The sequence below is a fragment of the Hipposideros armiger genome, unplaced genomic scaffold, assembly GCF_001890085.2.
Source record: "Hipposideros armiger isolate ML-2016 unplaced genomic scaffold, ASM189008v1 scaffold_629, whole genome shotgun sequence".
In the NCBI taxonomy this organism is placed as follows: Eukaryota; Metazoa; Chordata; class Mammalia; order Chiroptera; family Hipposideridae; genus Hipposideros; species Hipposideros armiger.
In genome coordinates, this window is record NW_017731979.1 from 602,054 (window position 1) to 615,598 (window position 13,545).

The 13,545-nt window shown below is 45.1% G+C and overlaps 1 protein-coding gene across 1 annotated transcript in view; it reads left to right on the forward strand.

The window, feature by feature from the left end:
- The window catches only part of ADCY8 (adenylate cyclase 8), a 205,289-nt gene that overhangs the window by 80,826 nt on the left and 110,918 nt on the right, over window positions 1–13,545 (forward strand). The window contains exon 4 of the mRNA XM_019625474.1: window positions 6,164–6,275. Within this exon, the coding sequence (XP_019481019.1) occupies window positions 6,164–6,275 (112 nt within the window). The remainder of the gene's footprint in view (window positions 1–6,163; window positions 6,276–13,545) is intronic.

The window sequence follows — 13,545 nt, forward strand, 5'->3', positions numbered from 1 at the left end:
CTACTACTACTTCTTCTTTTACTTGCAAACACATTTTTGGCCAACCATCCATTCATCTATTCATCTGCCCACTCACCCATCCATCCATCTATTCATTCATCCACCCATTCACTCTTATATTCACTCACCCACCCATCTACCTGTGCATCCATTCATCCATCCATCTACCAATCCATCTACCCACCCATCCATCCATTTATCCATTCACTCATCCATCCACCCACCCATCCATCTATCCACCCGTCCTCCACCTATTTATTCATCCACTGATTCACCCTCCTATCTACTCACCCACCCATATACCGGTCCACCCATTCTTCCATCCATCTACCCATCTATCCACCCACCCATTCACCCACCCTTCCATCTATCCATCAGTGCTCCCTCTGTGCCCACACTGCACTAGATAATATGGTGTGTACTGAAAATCAGGGTGTGCTCCGTAGAGAGGCAGACCAGCTTTAGAATCTCAATTCTACTTCTTCCTTGTGTGTGACCTTGGGAATTTGACATACCTGAATCTCAGGATCTTTTTCTGTCAAATGGGCATTTTAATAGCCACCTTGCAGTGAGTGGAGATGCCTACAAAGCATGTAGTAGAGCATTAGGCATATTGGAGGTTGTTTCAGGCATGATTTCTAGTGGCAAGCAAAAAGGAACCCACCTCTGGCTGATTGAAAAGAACTGTACTGAGAGCCACTCAGTGGCTCACAGAGTAATTAGGGAGGGGCAGAGAGGAAGGCTGAGGAAATGGGCCGGAATGAAGCCAGAAGCCAGAAGCATAATCAGAATTACAGCAGAACACTAGGCCAGTGAGGACCGTGCTTGCACTGTTTCTGAAGCATCCATTGCTTGTGCTGCCAGCCCTGTCCCTGACACAGCTGCCACCTCTGCAGTTCTTCCTGCAGCCCCCAGGATGTGGCTGTGGCTGCCTCGCCCTGCCCCCACTCTCTGCTCCCCTGCTTCTGCGTCTCAACTTAATGCTTGGGGGCAGACATGGCCAACTGGCTGAGCCCCAGTCGCTTGCAAGAAGTGACTGGAAAGCAAATGTCTGACCTTGTCAGCTCGTACAGTAGAGCTGTATCTCCTTCCCACCAAATACCCTAGGATGGAAATTTCCCAGACATAGGGGGAAAGTCTGTACATCGAATAGCTCTAGAAATGTCAGTGTACCTTCCTGGTGCCTTCTCCCCCGACCCCCTACCTTGGTAGGAGAGGAGGGAAGGACAACTTCCCTTTCCATGTGTCAGCATCTCTGGCTGTTGTCCTCCTGGCAGGCAGGGACACGCACTGGGAAACAAGTCCAGCAGAGAGCGTGATTCTAACAGAACCCTTTAGCAGGTGAGTCAGTATAGGTCGTCCTCTGGGTCTCATCCAAGAGTTGAGCTACACTGGTTTAGATGCCTGAATTTGTGAAGAGCCCTTTGTCAGACAGCAACTCTGGTAAAAGATGAACACCAGACCTCACAGTTGGTACCACAGATTATGGGAACTCATCAATACCAATTCTAGAACAACAGGTTCTGGGCAGTACCTATAATTATCATACAATGTGGGGTTCTGTTATTAAAGTAAGCTAAGGGTGCTAAGAGATCATAAGATGAGGAAGACCTGGGGTGGGTGTGGTGAGAGGTGGGCGGAAGAGATGAGTCTCATTTGCCTTATTTGAAATTGAGTCAGCCAAATGAAAAAGACAAAGGCTACTGGGCAGAGCAATCAGCGTAAGTGAAGGCAGAACTGTGATACAGAAAAGACATTATGACAGTGCTGGTCACCATGGAGAAAGAGGTGGCGCGGGGGGCAAGTACTCTTAATTTTAAAAAAAAATGGAGAAAATATACAAACGTGCACACCCACACCCACATTTGTGGGACCCTTAAGTTCAAGAAACAGCACGTTTGGCTTTCTTTCTGCACTAATCAATTTCCAGTGCTTCCCTTAGTCCAGAACAACCAGAGTTACTTCTGCCTCCCTCCCTCCACCCCTCCGGTGTATTTTAAACCATTAAACTGAGTTCTGATGCTCTGAGGCCCTTTCCCAGAAGGTCACAACACACTGAATTAACATTGAGTCTCCTGCCCTTCATTGCTCAGTGGCCTCAGCTCCCAGCAAAGGAGCCGTTTCCAGTGGGAGAAGAATCTAGAAACACCCACTGCCACACTGGGCGCCTCTCCCCAGCTATTGCCAGAGGCATCTCCCATAGGTATTGGGAAGATGAGCCCAATAAGGGGCGGGGGGGGGGCTCTCCAAACCACGGCAAGGCTGCTGGCTGCTAAAATAAGACCAGAGATGAGAAACGCAGAGGAGGGTGATCCTTGGCCCGAATTGGAGAGCAACGCCATACCGGCGGCTCCCCCTCACGCCCCAGCCCCCAGAGCACACCCACAGTGGAGTAGGGAGCGTTTCTGAAATCATTTCCAACCCATCACTCTTCAGGAAAACCCACCTGGTTCATTCTGTCTTCTCCGTTGCTTTTCTGTAGTTGTGTTGTTTGCTGAGCTTTCCCGAAAACCAGTCTGCTATAAATGTCTAACTCTTAATGTTATTTCCTCCAGTTCATCGCCTCCTGTCAGTGTAAGGTGTGTGGGAGGCACCACACTTGGGGGCAACAGTGTGCCCAGTGGAGCTGGTGGACCAGGGTCCTCATCCCAGAGCACCTTCCATGAGCCACGGCCCCTGTGAGGTGTTGGCTGTGTCTTTTCATCTCTCTGGGTTTTGGTTTCCTAATCCAAAGCCCGAGCTGTTTGAAATGGTCAAAACGTTTGGGCCCACGTTGATTTCTGCTGTACGCATCTGAGACATGACCAGCTCCCTGGCCACTGGGCTTTTTACTGGAAGCCTTTTGGGTTCCCAGTCCCATCTGCCCAATTCTATTCCTCTCTCCTATTCCCCCACATGTATTGAAGACACTTTTGTATTAGCCAGGGCAGTGCTGTCTGCTCTAACAAATCACCTCCCCATTTCAGTGGCTTCAACTCAAAAGACTCTATTTACACAACTGTCCACTGCTAATATTCCTGGTCAGAGGAGATTCAGGGACAAAGGCCCCTGCATTTGTACCGTCTCCTGGGCCTCAAAGTTCTTGGCATTTAGCTCTTGGGGGGGGGGGCAAGGTAGAAAAGTCCCACCCGCTTCTTTACCACCTCGGCCCAGGAATGATGTGAACCACTTCTGCTCAGATTCCATTGAGGAGGCCTGAAATCATGGCCCCACATAGATACAAAAGGGGCTGAGAGGCCTTTGCTGGTGAAAGGGAGGCATGGATTTGGTGAACAGTTAGCTTCTCCACTGGAGCTCCCGTGTCTCTTTCCTCTCGCCCCAACCTGGACCATGTGAATTTGCAGGCATTACTCAGCCCACCCACTGTCGGCCGGCTGTTTCTTTCCAGCCTGCCCTGCCAACGTGTGCACGCACCACATTCACTCTGCAGACGAGCGTTTTATGCACAAGCAGAATGCAATGGACTGAGCCTAGAGAATCTGACCTCTGAGGCCTGCTTGTGTGGCAATCTATTAAACACACTCTGATAGCCAAAGCTTTCCACAAGGACTTCTAGCCCCTCTACTTATTGAAGACCTTGGTGTGACTTACAAGTTAGCTTCTTATAGGACCTCTGCAGAGTAGCTTTAATGGTCTTTGCTTTATTATCAAGAAAATGGAAGCTTGTAGAGGTTGAGTAACTTGCCCAGGAACACACATGGAACAGAATCTACACAGGGAACAGAATCTACACAGGGAACAGACTCTACACAGGGCCCACATTCCTAATATTTCTAGGGAGTTCTGCCAAAGCCTCCTTGAGGACTCTATTTGCAGAATGACTGTTAGGTAATATCACTTATTTTTAGCCAAATAAACAACTTATATAACCAAATGAGAGTCGGGAATTAATATGGCCTCTTCAGTATATTCCAAGATGACTATAGTCCAAGATGAATATCTTGGAAAGTTACAGGTTTATATTTAGAATCAAAAGACCCGACCTTGAGCCCCCCCACCCTGGGAGGGTAGCAGAATGAGCAAGAAAGTGAGAACCAGGGACCTGCTTTCAGCTTCTGGTCTTCCATTCAACAAACTCTTACTGCATAACTATGACTAAAAGCAGGGTTTCTCCACCTGGAATGTCACAGGAATCACCTGGGGCTCTTGCTAAGTCCAATTCTGATCCAGTGAGTCTGAAGAGCCTGCATTTCTAGCCAGCTTCTAGGAGATGCCAGTGTTGGCCGTGACCACACACTAGGAAGGAGGACTTACTTCTGAAAGTCTCCATTGACTCCACTCAGGAAATGTGTCACGAGGCTCCCTGTGAGCTGGGCAGTCAGGATACAGAAGGGACTTGCCTCCTGTCCTCTAGCAAGTAGGTGGCTCACACTGTCTCATAAGATTGTGTTAGCGGGCAGTACGTGCCATGACAGAGGGCAGCATGGGCTGGGCAGGAGGCAAGTGTAGAGGGCAACTGGCTGTGCCTAGGGACGTCCCCCTAAGAGTACAGTCTCAACATATGATGGGGCCTTGAGGGACAAATAGGATTTTAATAGGCGGCAACAAGAAAGCGATGCCAGGGTGCAGGTACATTGTACAGACACAGGTGCCTATAAAGTATGATGTTTCCAAAAGACCACAAGAAATTTGATGACTTTGGAACACAGCACACATGGGAAACTTTTCTGACCTTTGTTCTTGGGCAGTCCATTTCTTCTTTCTGTAGGCTGCGTTCTCCATCAGGGCTGCTATGGTACTTTCTGCTCACCACTGTATCTCCGGTGCCTGGCACATGGTAGTCATTCAGTTAATTAGCTGTTGGATGAATGGATACATGAATGAATAATTTTTGCCATAGACAGATGGTTATTAATAGTTTTGGATGAATGGATCTATAAAGTGAGTAGTTGGACTAGGTGATCAGTGGGTCCTTTGACTTCCCATCTGCCATGGTGATGACTGTCCTTACTGCAAAGGTACTGTAGTGATAAAGAGTATAGATTGCAGAGCCAGGCTGCCTGGTTCAAATCCTAGCTTTTCATGTCTGTGGGCAAGTACTCAGGCCTCAGTTTCCTTATCTGTAAAATGGAGATGATCATAATAGGCCCTATCTCATAGGCTGTTATGAGGAATGAATGAGTTAATATATGTAGAACTCTTAGGTCGGTATCAAGTCCACAGTAAATGCTCAGTGATGTTGCTGCTATTACTGCTTCAGGTGTGTGTTCACAGTTGGGAATGCTTTTAGCTGCAGTGAACAAGTAATCCAGGTAATGGTCATACTCTCTTCTGCTTCTGTGTCCTCTCTCTCTCTCTCTCTCTCTCTCTCTCTCTCTCTCTCTCTCTGTATGTCTCTCTCAACCATTCCATTATAGTGGACAATCCCAACTCTGCCATGTGCTACCAGTGGAATGGTGAGCAAGTCTCCTTGCCTCTCTGAGCCTCGGTTTGCTCATCCTCACAATGGGGAGAATAGCACCTTCCCGCTGGGTAACTGGATGGATTAACAAAGACAGTGCTCTCTGGTGCCTTGCTTTTAGAAGGCTTTCGAGGACTGCCCCTTCCTTTACTTTCCTCTCTCCTTACCCCAAACCATACACATAGAATAAAACCTCACCTCACTGAAATCCTTAGTAAATATGAGAGTTTTAGGTAATTTCTCTGCCTGAGGTCTCCCAGCTTTGGTGCCTAGTCCCATAATTTTTGAAAAATGCCTACCTCTCCTTGCCTGCAATTTTGGGGGTAGCATACATGTCATTGGGCTGGAGATAATGAGGTTTGGTGGGTTTTTTCCCCCTATGTCGATGTTCATGGCATCTGCATTGCTGTTCATTGTGAAAATACACAAATAATTCATAAAGCTTCCTTTTGCATCCCACAGCAAATTGCGCTGTTCTCAGTGACACGTTTCCTTTTGGAATGTGTTTGTGTTGCCCACACCACGCAGCTTTGCACAGGAAGCAGGGCTTTCCATTGTCCCCTTGTCCTTCCTGAGCTCCTGGGTGGACTGTCTGTGCTGAGATGTTTGTTCAATACTGAGACATTCCTCAGGCTCCCATGGCAGGCAGAGCTGAAATCTCAGACCACGGTTGATTTCTTTGGATGGTGTTGATGTGGCTCCCAGGATGGATTAAAAAATTAATACACTTTCTCCCCGCCCCATCCCTTCCCTGTTGTTTAGTATTCTATTTGCAGATGTTAAAGGATTTACCAACCTCTCCACGACCTTGTCCGCTCAGGAGCTGGTCAGGATGCTCAACGAACTCTTTGCCAGATTTGATCGACTGGCCCATGTGAGTTGAATTTAATTCCCTCCTGGTCTTTCGCAGGAGTGAGGGACTGCATGTGGAATGAGGGAAGAACAGGACTCAGCCCTCATCACCATTGTCATTCCCGTTCTGTGTCCTGTCCCCGGGCATGGACCCCTGATCTCACACGTTCTGGGAATCAATGTTAGTTATTTACAGGTCTCAGAGGGGAGGTTTGTCAGATTAATTTTCCCATTTGAGAGACAGCTGGCTGAGTGACAATTAAACCAACGTCCTTTTTATCTGCTCCCACTCCCATGTCATTATTTTCCCCTGCACGTGGCCAGGTGCCATCCAGCTGCAGCCGCAGCGATGGCTGCTTGCAGTTCCCCCGCCAACCCCAGCCATCTGGAAACAATTAGCCTGTTCTCAAGATCCAGGACTCTACGCGGCCACCATTTTGTTGGACCTAACTTACGAGTTTTGTTTTAGCCAATGAGACACCACCTTTATTTTCAGCTGGCTTGATCAGAGCTAAAACAGAAAGCAGGTTAAAAGAGATGAACGTTTGCTATCAATACAGATTCCTAGTCCTAAAGCCACTCAAGTTACGGAGGAATATCATTGTCACACTATCCTCTAGAGTGGGCTTTGGGTTCAAATAGGCATGCCTTAATTTCCTTCTTTGTAAAGTGTGTATACCTGTGCCAAGTTCACGGGCTGCTGTGAGAGTTCATAGTAAGACATTAAGTGGGAGTTCATTTTTAGAGTATCAGCATGTCCTCTTTTAAGGCTGCCTCACTCCAACAGAGAGCCATCGTATTTGCATCTGATCACCTGTCGGGGCTGTGCATGGTGGTGGTGTGTTGGGAGTGTGGGAATGACTAAAGCACACTTCCTCCCTTCCTAGAGTTAAGTCTAGTCAGGGACACCTAAAGAGGTAATCAGTGCATGATGTGATGCGTGCTAAGGTAAGTCTGGGATGCTTTGGGGATGCAAAGACTACACATGACCCTTGGATCCGAGAAGACTTCCAGGACAGAGTGACTCTTGGGCTGAGTCTTAATGAGAAAACAAAATAAAAATTCATAGGTACAAAATAGGCACAAGGATATAAAGACAGCATAGAGAATATAGTCAATAATATGGTAGTAACTGTATAATAGTCAATAATATTGTAATAACTATGTATAATGCCAGGTGGGTACAAGACTAATTGGGGGGATCACTGCATAAATTATATAAATGTCTCATCCACTAGGCTGTACACTTGAAACTAATATAAAATAATATTGAATGTCAAGTGTAAGTGGAAAAAAATAATAATATAAAAGGAGAAAACAAATGTAATAGAATACTATTCAGCCATAAAAAAGAATAAATCACTGATTCATGCAACAACGTAAGTGGATCTCAAATGCACTGTACCAAGTGAAAGAAGCCAGATGCAAAAGGCTCAATACTTTATGATTGCATTTATAAGACAGTCTTAAAAAGGCAAAATTATAAGGACAGACAAGAGATAAGTGGTTGCCAGGAGCTAGAGGTGGCAGGAGTGAATTGATGGCACGGAAGCATGGGGTGGAGTGATTTGGGGGTGATGTAGCTGTTTGTATGTGAACATGACTTTCACACTTATCAAAAGGGTAAGGTTTTTGTATATAAATTATATACCAGTTAGCAAAATGAAGAATGCAAGGAGGATTGTTTTATATAGAGGTTGGGACAAAGATAAAGATGCTACTCTCTACGTATGGAGAAACTAGAAGAAATTGAGCATTGCTGGAGGTAAAAGTGCAAGGTAAGGAGTGGTGAAGATGCGTTCGACAGACAGGCAAAGACCTGCCAAAGAACCCCATAGTAATGTGTAGTTACTGGACAACTAGTAAGTAGGACACTGACGTGGCAGAGGAGGAGGGGGAACTGAGGACTCCCCCTAACAGGGGCGTTCGGTTTACCTGCAGAGCTGGCGAAGACCGTAGACCATTTATTTTTCTTGTTGCATCAGTGGTGGTTGATGCCAGTTACACAGTTATTCTACTTCATATATATTTTTTTAATATTTCTGCTCAAAGACACTAACTCAGGTGGACACAAACGGCCCTCCAGTGAAAACCAACAGATATGACCTAGATCAATTCTTGCTGTCACTGCAAACCCCACTGACCCAAGGAAAGGGCTGCTAAGTAAAATTGAACCCAAGTTGTCCAAACAACATTTGTTGATGACAGACCACGAGTCAGGCAAAGCCTGCCCCAGCCCTCAGGAAGCTCGGAGTCTGGTAAGGGAGAGAGACAAGTCCGTAATACTGCAGGACAGTGCAATGCTAGCGGGAAGAGACACAGAGGTCCTGGGGGACAAAGAAGAGGGGAGGCAGGTGCTTGGCGGACGGGGGCAATGAGGGTGGTGGTGACCTGGCAGCATCCAGAGAAGAGGCTGTGTGCAAACTGGGTCTCAAGGAAGAGCAGGAGCTTTCCTGGCATCAGATTAGACAAGGGAGTGCCTTCTAGGTGGAGCCATGCTGCAAAGGCAGGGAAGTGTGAACAATGTGAACTTGAGCTGCTGGTTCAGGGAGCTATCAGAAGTTCAAGGTTGCTAGAGCATAAAGAGCATGGGAGATAGCGGTGAGAGCTAAGCTTGAGGAGGGAAGCAGAAACAAGCCTTGGAAGGCCTGGTGTGCCGTTTTCAGGAATGTGGACTTTGTCCTGGAGCTCGAGCTTCTCACCCTCATTACCATACCACACGGGGAGAGGGAGCCAGATGGGGGTACATGGCCCATTGATCCCCAGGGGGTGCAAGATGCTGTCGTCCACCTTCTAGGGTAGGAGTCTCATGGAACGATTTTAAAGAAAAAAAAATGAATATCAAATTAAGCACAGATATGTGATGGAGTAAAATTATTATTAATTTTGATAAGAAGATTAAACATCATAAATCACCTGGCATGTGTTATGCACCATTATGAGTGGTTTCCTTGACTTACCTACTTTAGTTCTCACAGCAAACCTACAAGGCGGGTTCTTTACTGTTCCCAGTTTTACAGAACAAGTGACTGAGACTCAAAGAAGTAAAATAATCTGCCCAGAATCCCTGGTAGGTGGTGGATCTATGATTTAGGCCGACTGAGGCCAGGTGCTCGCTGTGGACCACTAAGCAATGCAGCAGGCGTTTTAGGGGATGGAACACAAGATGTCAGAGATGTGTTGCATCTTATGCTGGAGAGTTTGAAGGCCTATATTCAGGGGACTTCACCAATGGGCTGGACTTGACTGTACTTTTTGCAAATCCCCTGAGTCTGAGTTTCCTATCAGAAGTGTAATGAAGGGTACATGAAACAATACATGTGAAGTGTCTCTGAACACTCAGTATTCTCTGAGTATTGAGAATAAGTACTCAGCACCCACTAGTGCTCAGTACTCTCAGTCTACACGCTCCCTGAACCCCACCTTGGGTGCATCAGTATGTAGTGCTTGAGGGGACCTCAGTGGAAAAGTTTGAGAAGCTCTGCAGTGAAAACAATTCTACTCAGCTTGGAATTAAAACAAAACAAAACAAAACAAAAAACTACTTTAAATAAAAAACCTACTTGAAATGTTTTTGCCCCCAATCCTAGGCATGTCACTTTCGGAGTCCCAGACAATACTTCTGTAAAATGGGGGTTGAAGTTACCCCTTTTAGCATCAAAAGTCTGTGCCTTTATAATGATTTCTGTCGCCTTGCTGTAATTCTTTGCTTTCAATTTGCATTATATGGCACATCAGAGAGAAACCACCTCCCATGTAAATGTCATGCACTGTAACTGTTTACTCTCTGCATGATCAAAATGCAGTGCAAACTTCAAAGCCTTCTAGTAAAGACCCTCTCAGTGTGATTGAATTCCTCAGTGCCCTGTGGTTCAGTCTGCTCAGAATAGAGTGTTTTTGACCCTTGGTATTGCCTTTGCAAACTTTAGTGACTTTTGGCCTTCAATTGAAAAAAAAAAAAAAGTAGTTCCTATTTGCCCCTCCCCTATCCAAATTAGGAAGGAAGAATATGTATATTGTTATATTATTATGAAGGCATTAAACTTGGAAGACAAAGAACATAGTTATAGTTATAGAATTGACCTCCATACATCTTAAATATTTTTTTTTCACTGACAAGACTGGAAGAACCTAAATTACTATAAAGAACAAATCCAACAGAATGGAAAGCTAATCAACAGATTAAAAAGAATGGGAGCGCTATTTCTGTACTGACACAGAAGGAATTTTAAGATACGTTGTTGCATGAAAAAAAGCATGTGTCAAATCTATAAACATGGCATGATAAATTTATGACTAAAGAGCATGAAAAATGGTCATATATACACACATATAAGTGTATATGTGAATGCATAGCAGCCTCCAAGGAGGGAACAGGAGACCAGGGTCCAGGGTGTGGTATGCCTGAGGGGGGGCTACCCAAGGGGACTTATCACAGTTTCATTTTTGCTAGAACAATATATTCATGTGTTAGTTCTGTAATTACAGTTAGATAAAATACTATAAAATGTTTTCTAATGCAACTCGTTAAAGTGCACAAATGGCACTAATGTTTTTGTTCTGAGAGTCTTTTCTCTTTTCATTTTTTTATTGACTTTTTTTCTGATTGCCAAACAATGCTTTTTCATTGTGTAAAATTCAAGCATCAAAGATATAGACAATACATAAAGTATGCATCCCTTAATCCTACCCCTTCTCAACGATTTAACCATCTTTGATGATTTGGTACATATATCATCTAAATTTTATCTACATTATGCTTTCATAAAGTCTCTGGCTTTTCCCCAAGATTTTTATCGTATCAAAGCCATCAAGGTGGAAGGGAAAGGATTATATTAAGACTAACTCAATAAAATTTGCAAAAAGATCCTCACCCTACTTTATTTTTCTTATTCAATATATTTTTTTCAGAGCAACCTGGCTCTCTTATCTGAACTGTTTAAAGCAATTTCTGGTAAAAAAGAAGGTGCTTGGCAGTTACTGTCAAGTCATCGCAGGAATTGATCAGAAAAATGTGCATGCAAATTAACAGAACTTGATAGACAAAAAGACAGGCCTTTCATATACACACACACACACACACACACACGCACACACACACGTATATGAAAGACTATGGATATAGAGGGTCAAATGTATGCGTTGTTCTAAACAATGTTATATAAGGGACTTGAGGATTTGCAGACTTTGGTATCTGTGGGGGGCCCTGGAACCAATCCCCTACAGTTGCCAAGGGAGTACTGTAGGTAGTTAAGTTTTGGGGGAGTCAAGTTAACTGTGTGGGATATTGGTGTCCCTAATCCTCACATTGTTCAGGGGTCAAATATATATGTAAATACTATATATATATATATATATATATATATTATACACTATATAAAATGCAGCCATGTAGTGAGCTTTTGTAATGTTAATTTTGTTTGGTGCAAAAACTTTCTTCCCATATTCTAGGAATATGTCTTTTTATGTTTTTGGTGTTGAAAGTGCTTGTTCTTTTATGAAGTGATAGAGATAGTAGATGGTAGCTGGGTGGTAATCTTTGTTGATGGACTTTTTATACTTCCTTGGCAAAATATAAAATTGATATATTTTATATCAATAGCCGTGCCTCCTCAGGCCCTCTGATTTATAACTGTCCCGTGGCCTCCACAAACCTGGAAATTGCTAAGACCTGTGAGCCTGAGGTGCTCTCCAGTTCCATTCTGGCCATAACACTCTAGGGGTCTTAGAAGAAGCAGCTGAGGGTGTTGAGCTTCCCTGATTGACCAGCCCTCTTCAGCTGCTGTCTTGTAAAATTAGCTGCATTGGAACAGCCAATATACAAGAACCACAAGCTCCTAAAAATAACCCTGGGAAGGCTTTGCATCCTATCCGAGTTCTGAAGATTGCATCTGTGCCCATTTGGGAAGGTTGGCCAGGCCCTGGAGATCTGACCCAGGCAGGGAAGTAACAGAGCCAGTTCTGATCCTCTTTTCCTTGTCTAATATTTGTTTTTTACTGGAAGAATGATTTCATTCATTTTTTACCTGAACGTAATGGGCTGATTCCTGATAAGATTAGGAAATCAGCACAGTGCTTTACAGATTGGCACTATAAGGGCGTCCACTGTGCTGGTGGCATCTCAGTCACCTTTCTGTCTGCAACTTTCCTCCTCCTGCCCTTGGACTGTGCTCTCCCGAGGAGGCCCCTAACCCACAAAGCCACAGACCCATGGGCTCCTAGGGCTTCAGGTCTAGAAGGCATCTCAGAGGTCATTTGGTCCCACCCATCTATCCAAGAAAACCAAAAGGGAAAGTCATCTGCCCATGATCACGGATAGAGATGTGAAGAGCTATGGCAGGAGTCCAAGTCACAGAGACAGGCAGTGTTAATTGTGTGCCCCATCTGCTGGGCCTTGCACTACGTCTTCACACGTAGCGTCTTAGTTAAGCCTCACAATCACAACGAGACAGGCCCTATTCTTGTCCCCATTTTACAGATGAGGCAACTGAGGCTCCGAGGTTAAGTAATTTAACGGAAGACACACAGGAAAGATGTCAGGTATCCAGGATTTGACCCTGGGCGGTGTGACTCCTGGGCTAGTGCTCTTGGGCCCTATGCTACAACTGCCTTAAGTTTCCTTGCCTCTAAAGCCTGCAGTATTCAGCCTCGCCCCGCTTAATACTGAGTATGCGCCTTTTCCTTCGTGCTTGTTTCTCTTTGAAACTTTGTAAGGATTGTGTCCTCAAGATTGGGAATCTACCAGACAAACAACGGTGTCCTGTTTCTCACCTGTGCAGTGCGGCTATAACTCATAGCTCGTACCTACCTCATAAGAACTCCGTGAGGGCTAGCGCTGTTTAATATATGTGCATCACAGGGGTTAAAATTAATCAACTTTGCTTCAGGGACAATGCCTGCCTTTTCATAGATCCCCAACGGATGTTTTTCTTTTGATGAACAAGCATATCAATTAACAAATGAATAAAAGGATGTGTAAGACATAGTCACCCCCACCCCCCACCCCCATCCTTAAGGGGCCAATGCCCTAAAATAGAGTTGAAATAGTAGGAATGATTTATATGAGGTCAGACAATTAAGTTCACGAACTTAATTGTCTGATCTCATACTTATGTCCTCCTTGTTGAACTAAAGACTGCTCAAAGCTGCTCATTCAGAGGCATGTCCTGAGAAGAAAGACACCCTGGGGGCAGGGCTCCTGAGGGCACTGAACACGCAGGCCGAGTGCCCACTCTCTGCCAGGCCTATCCACATGATGGGTGTTCAGATCAGAAAGCAAGTACATGGCAGAG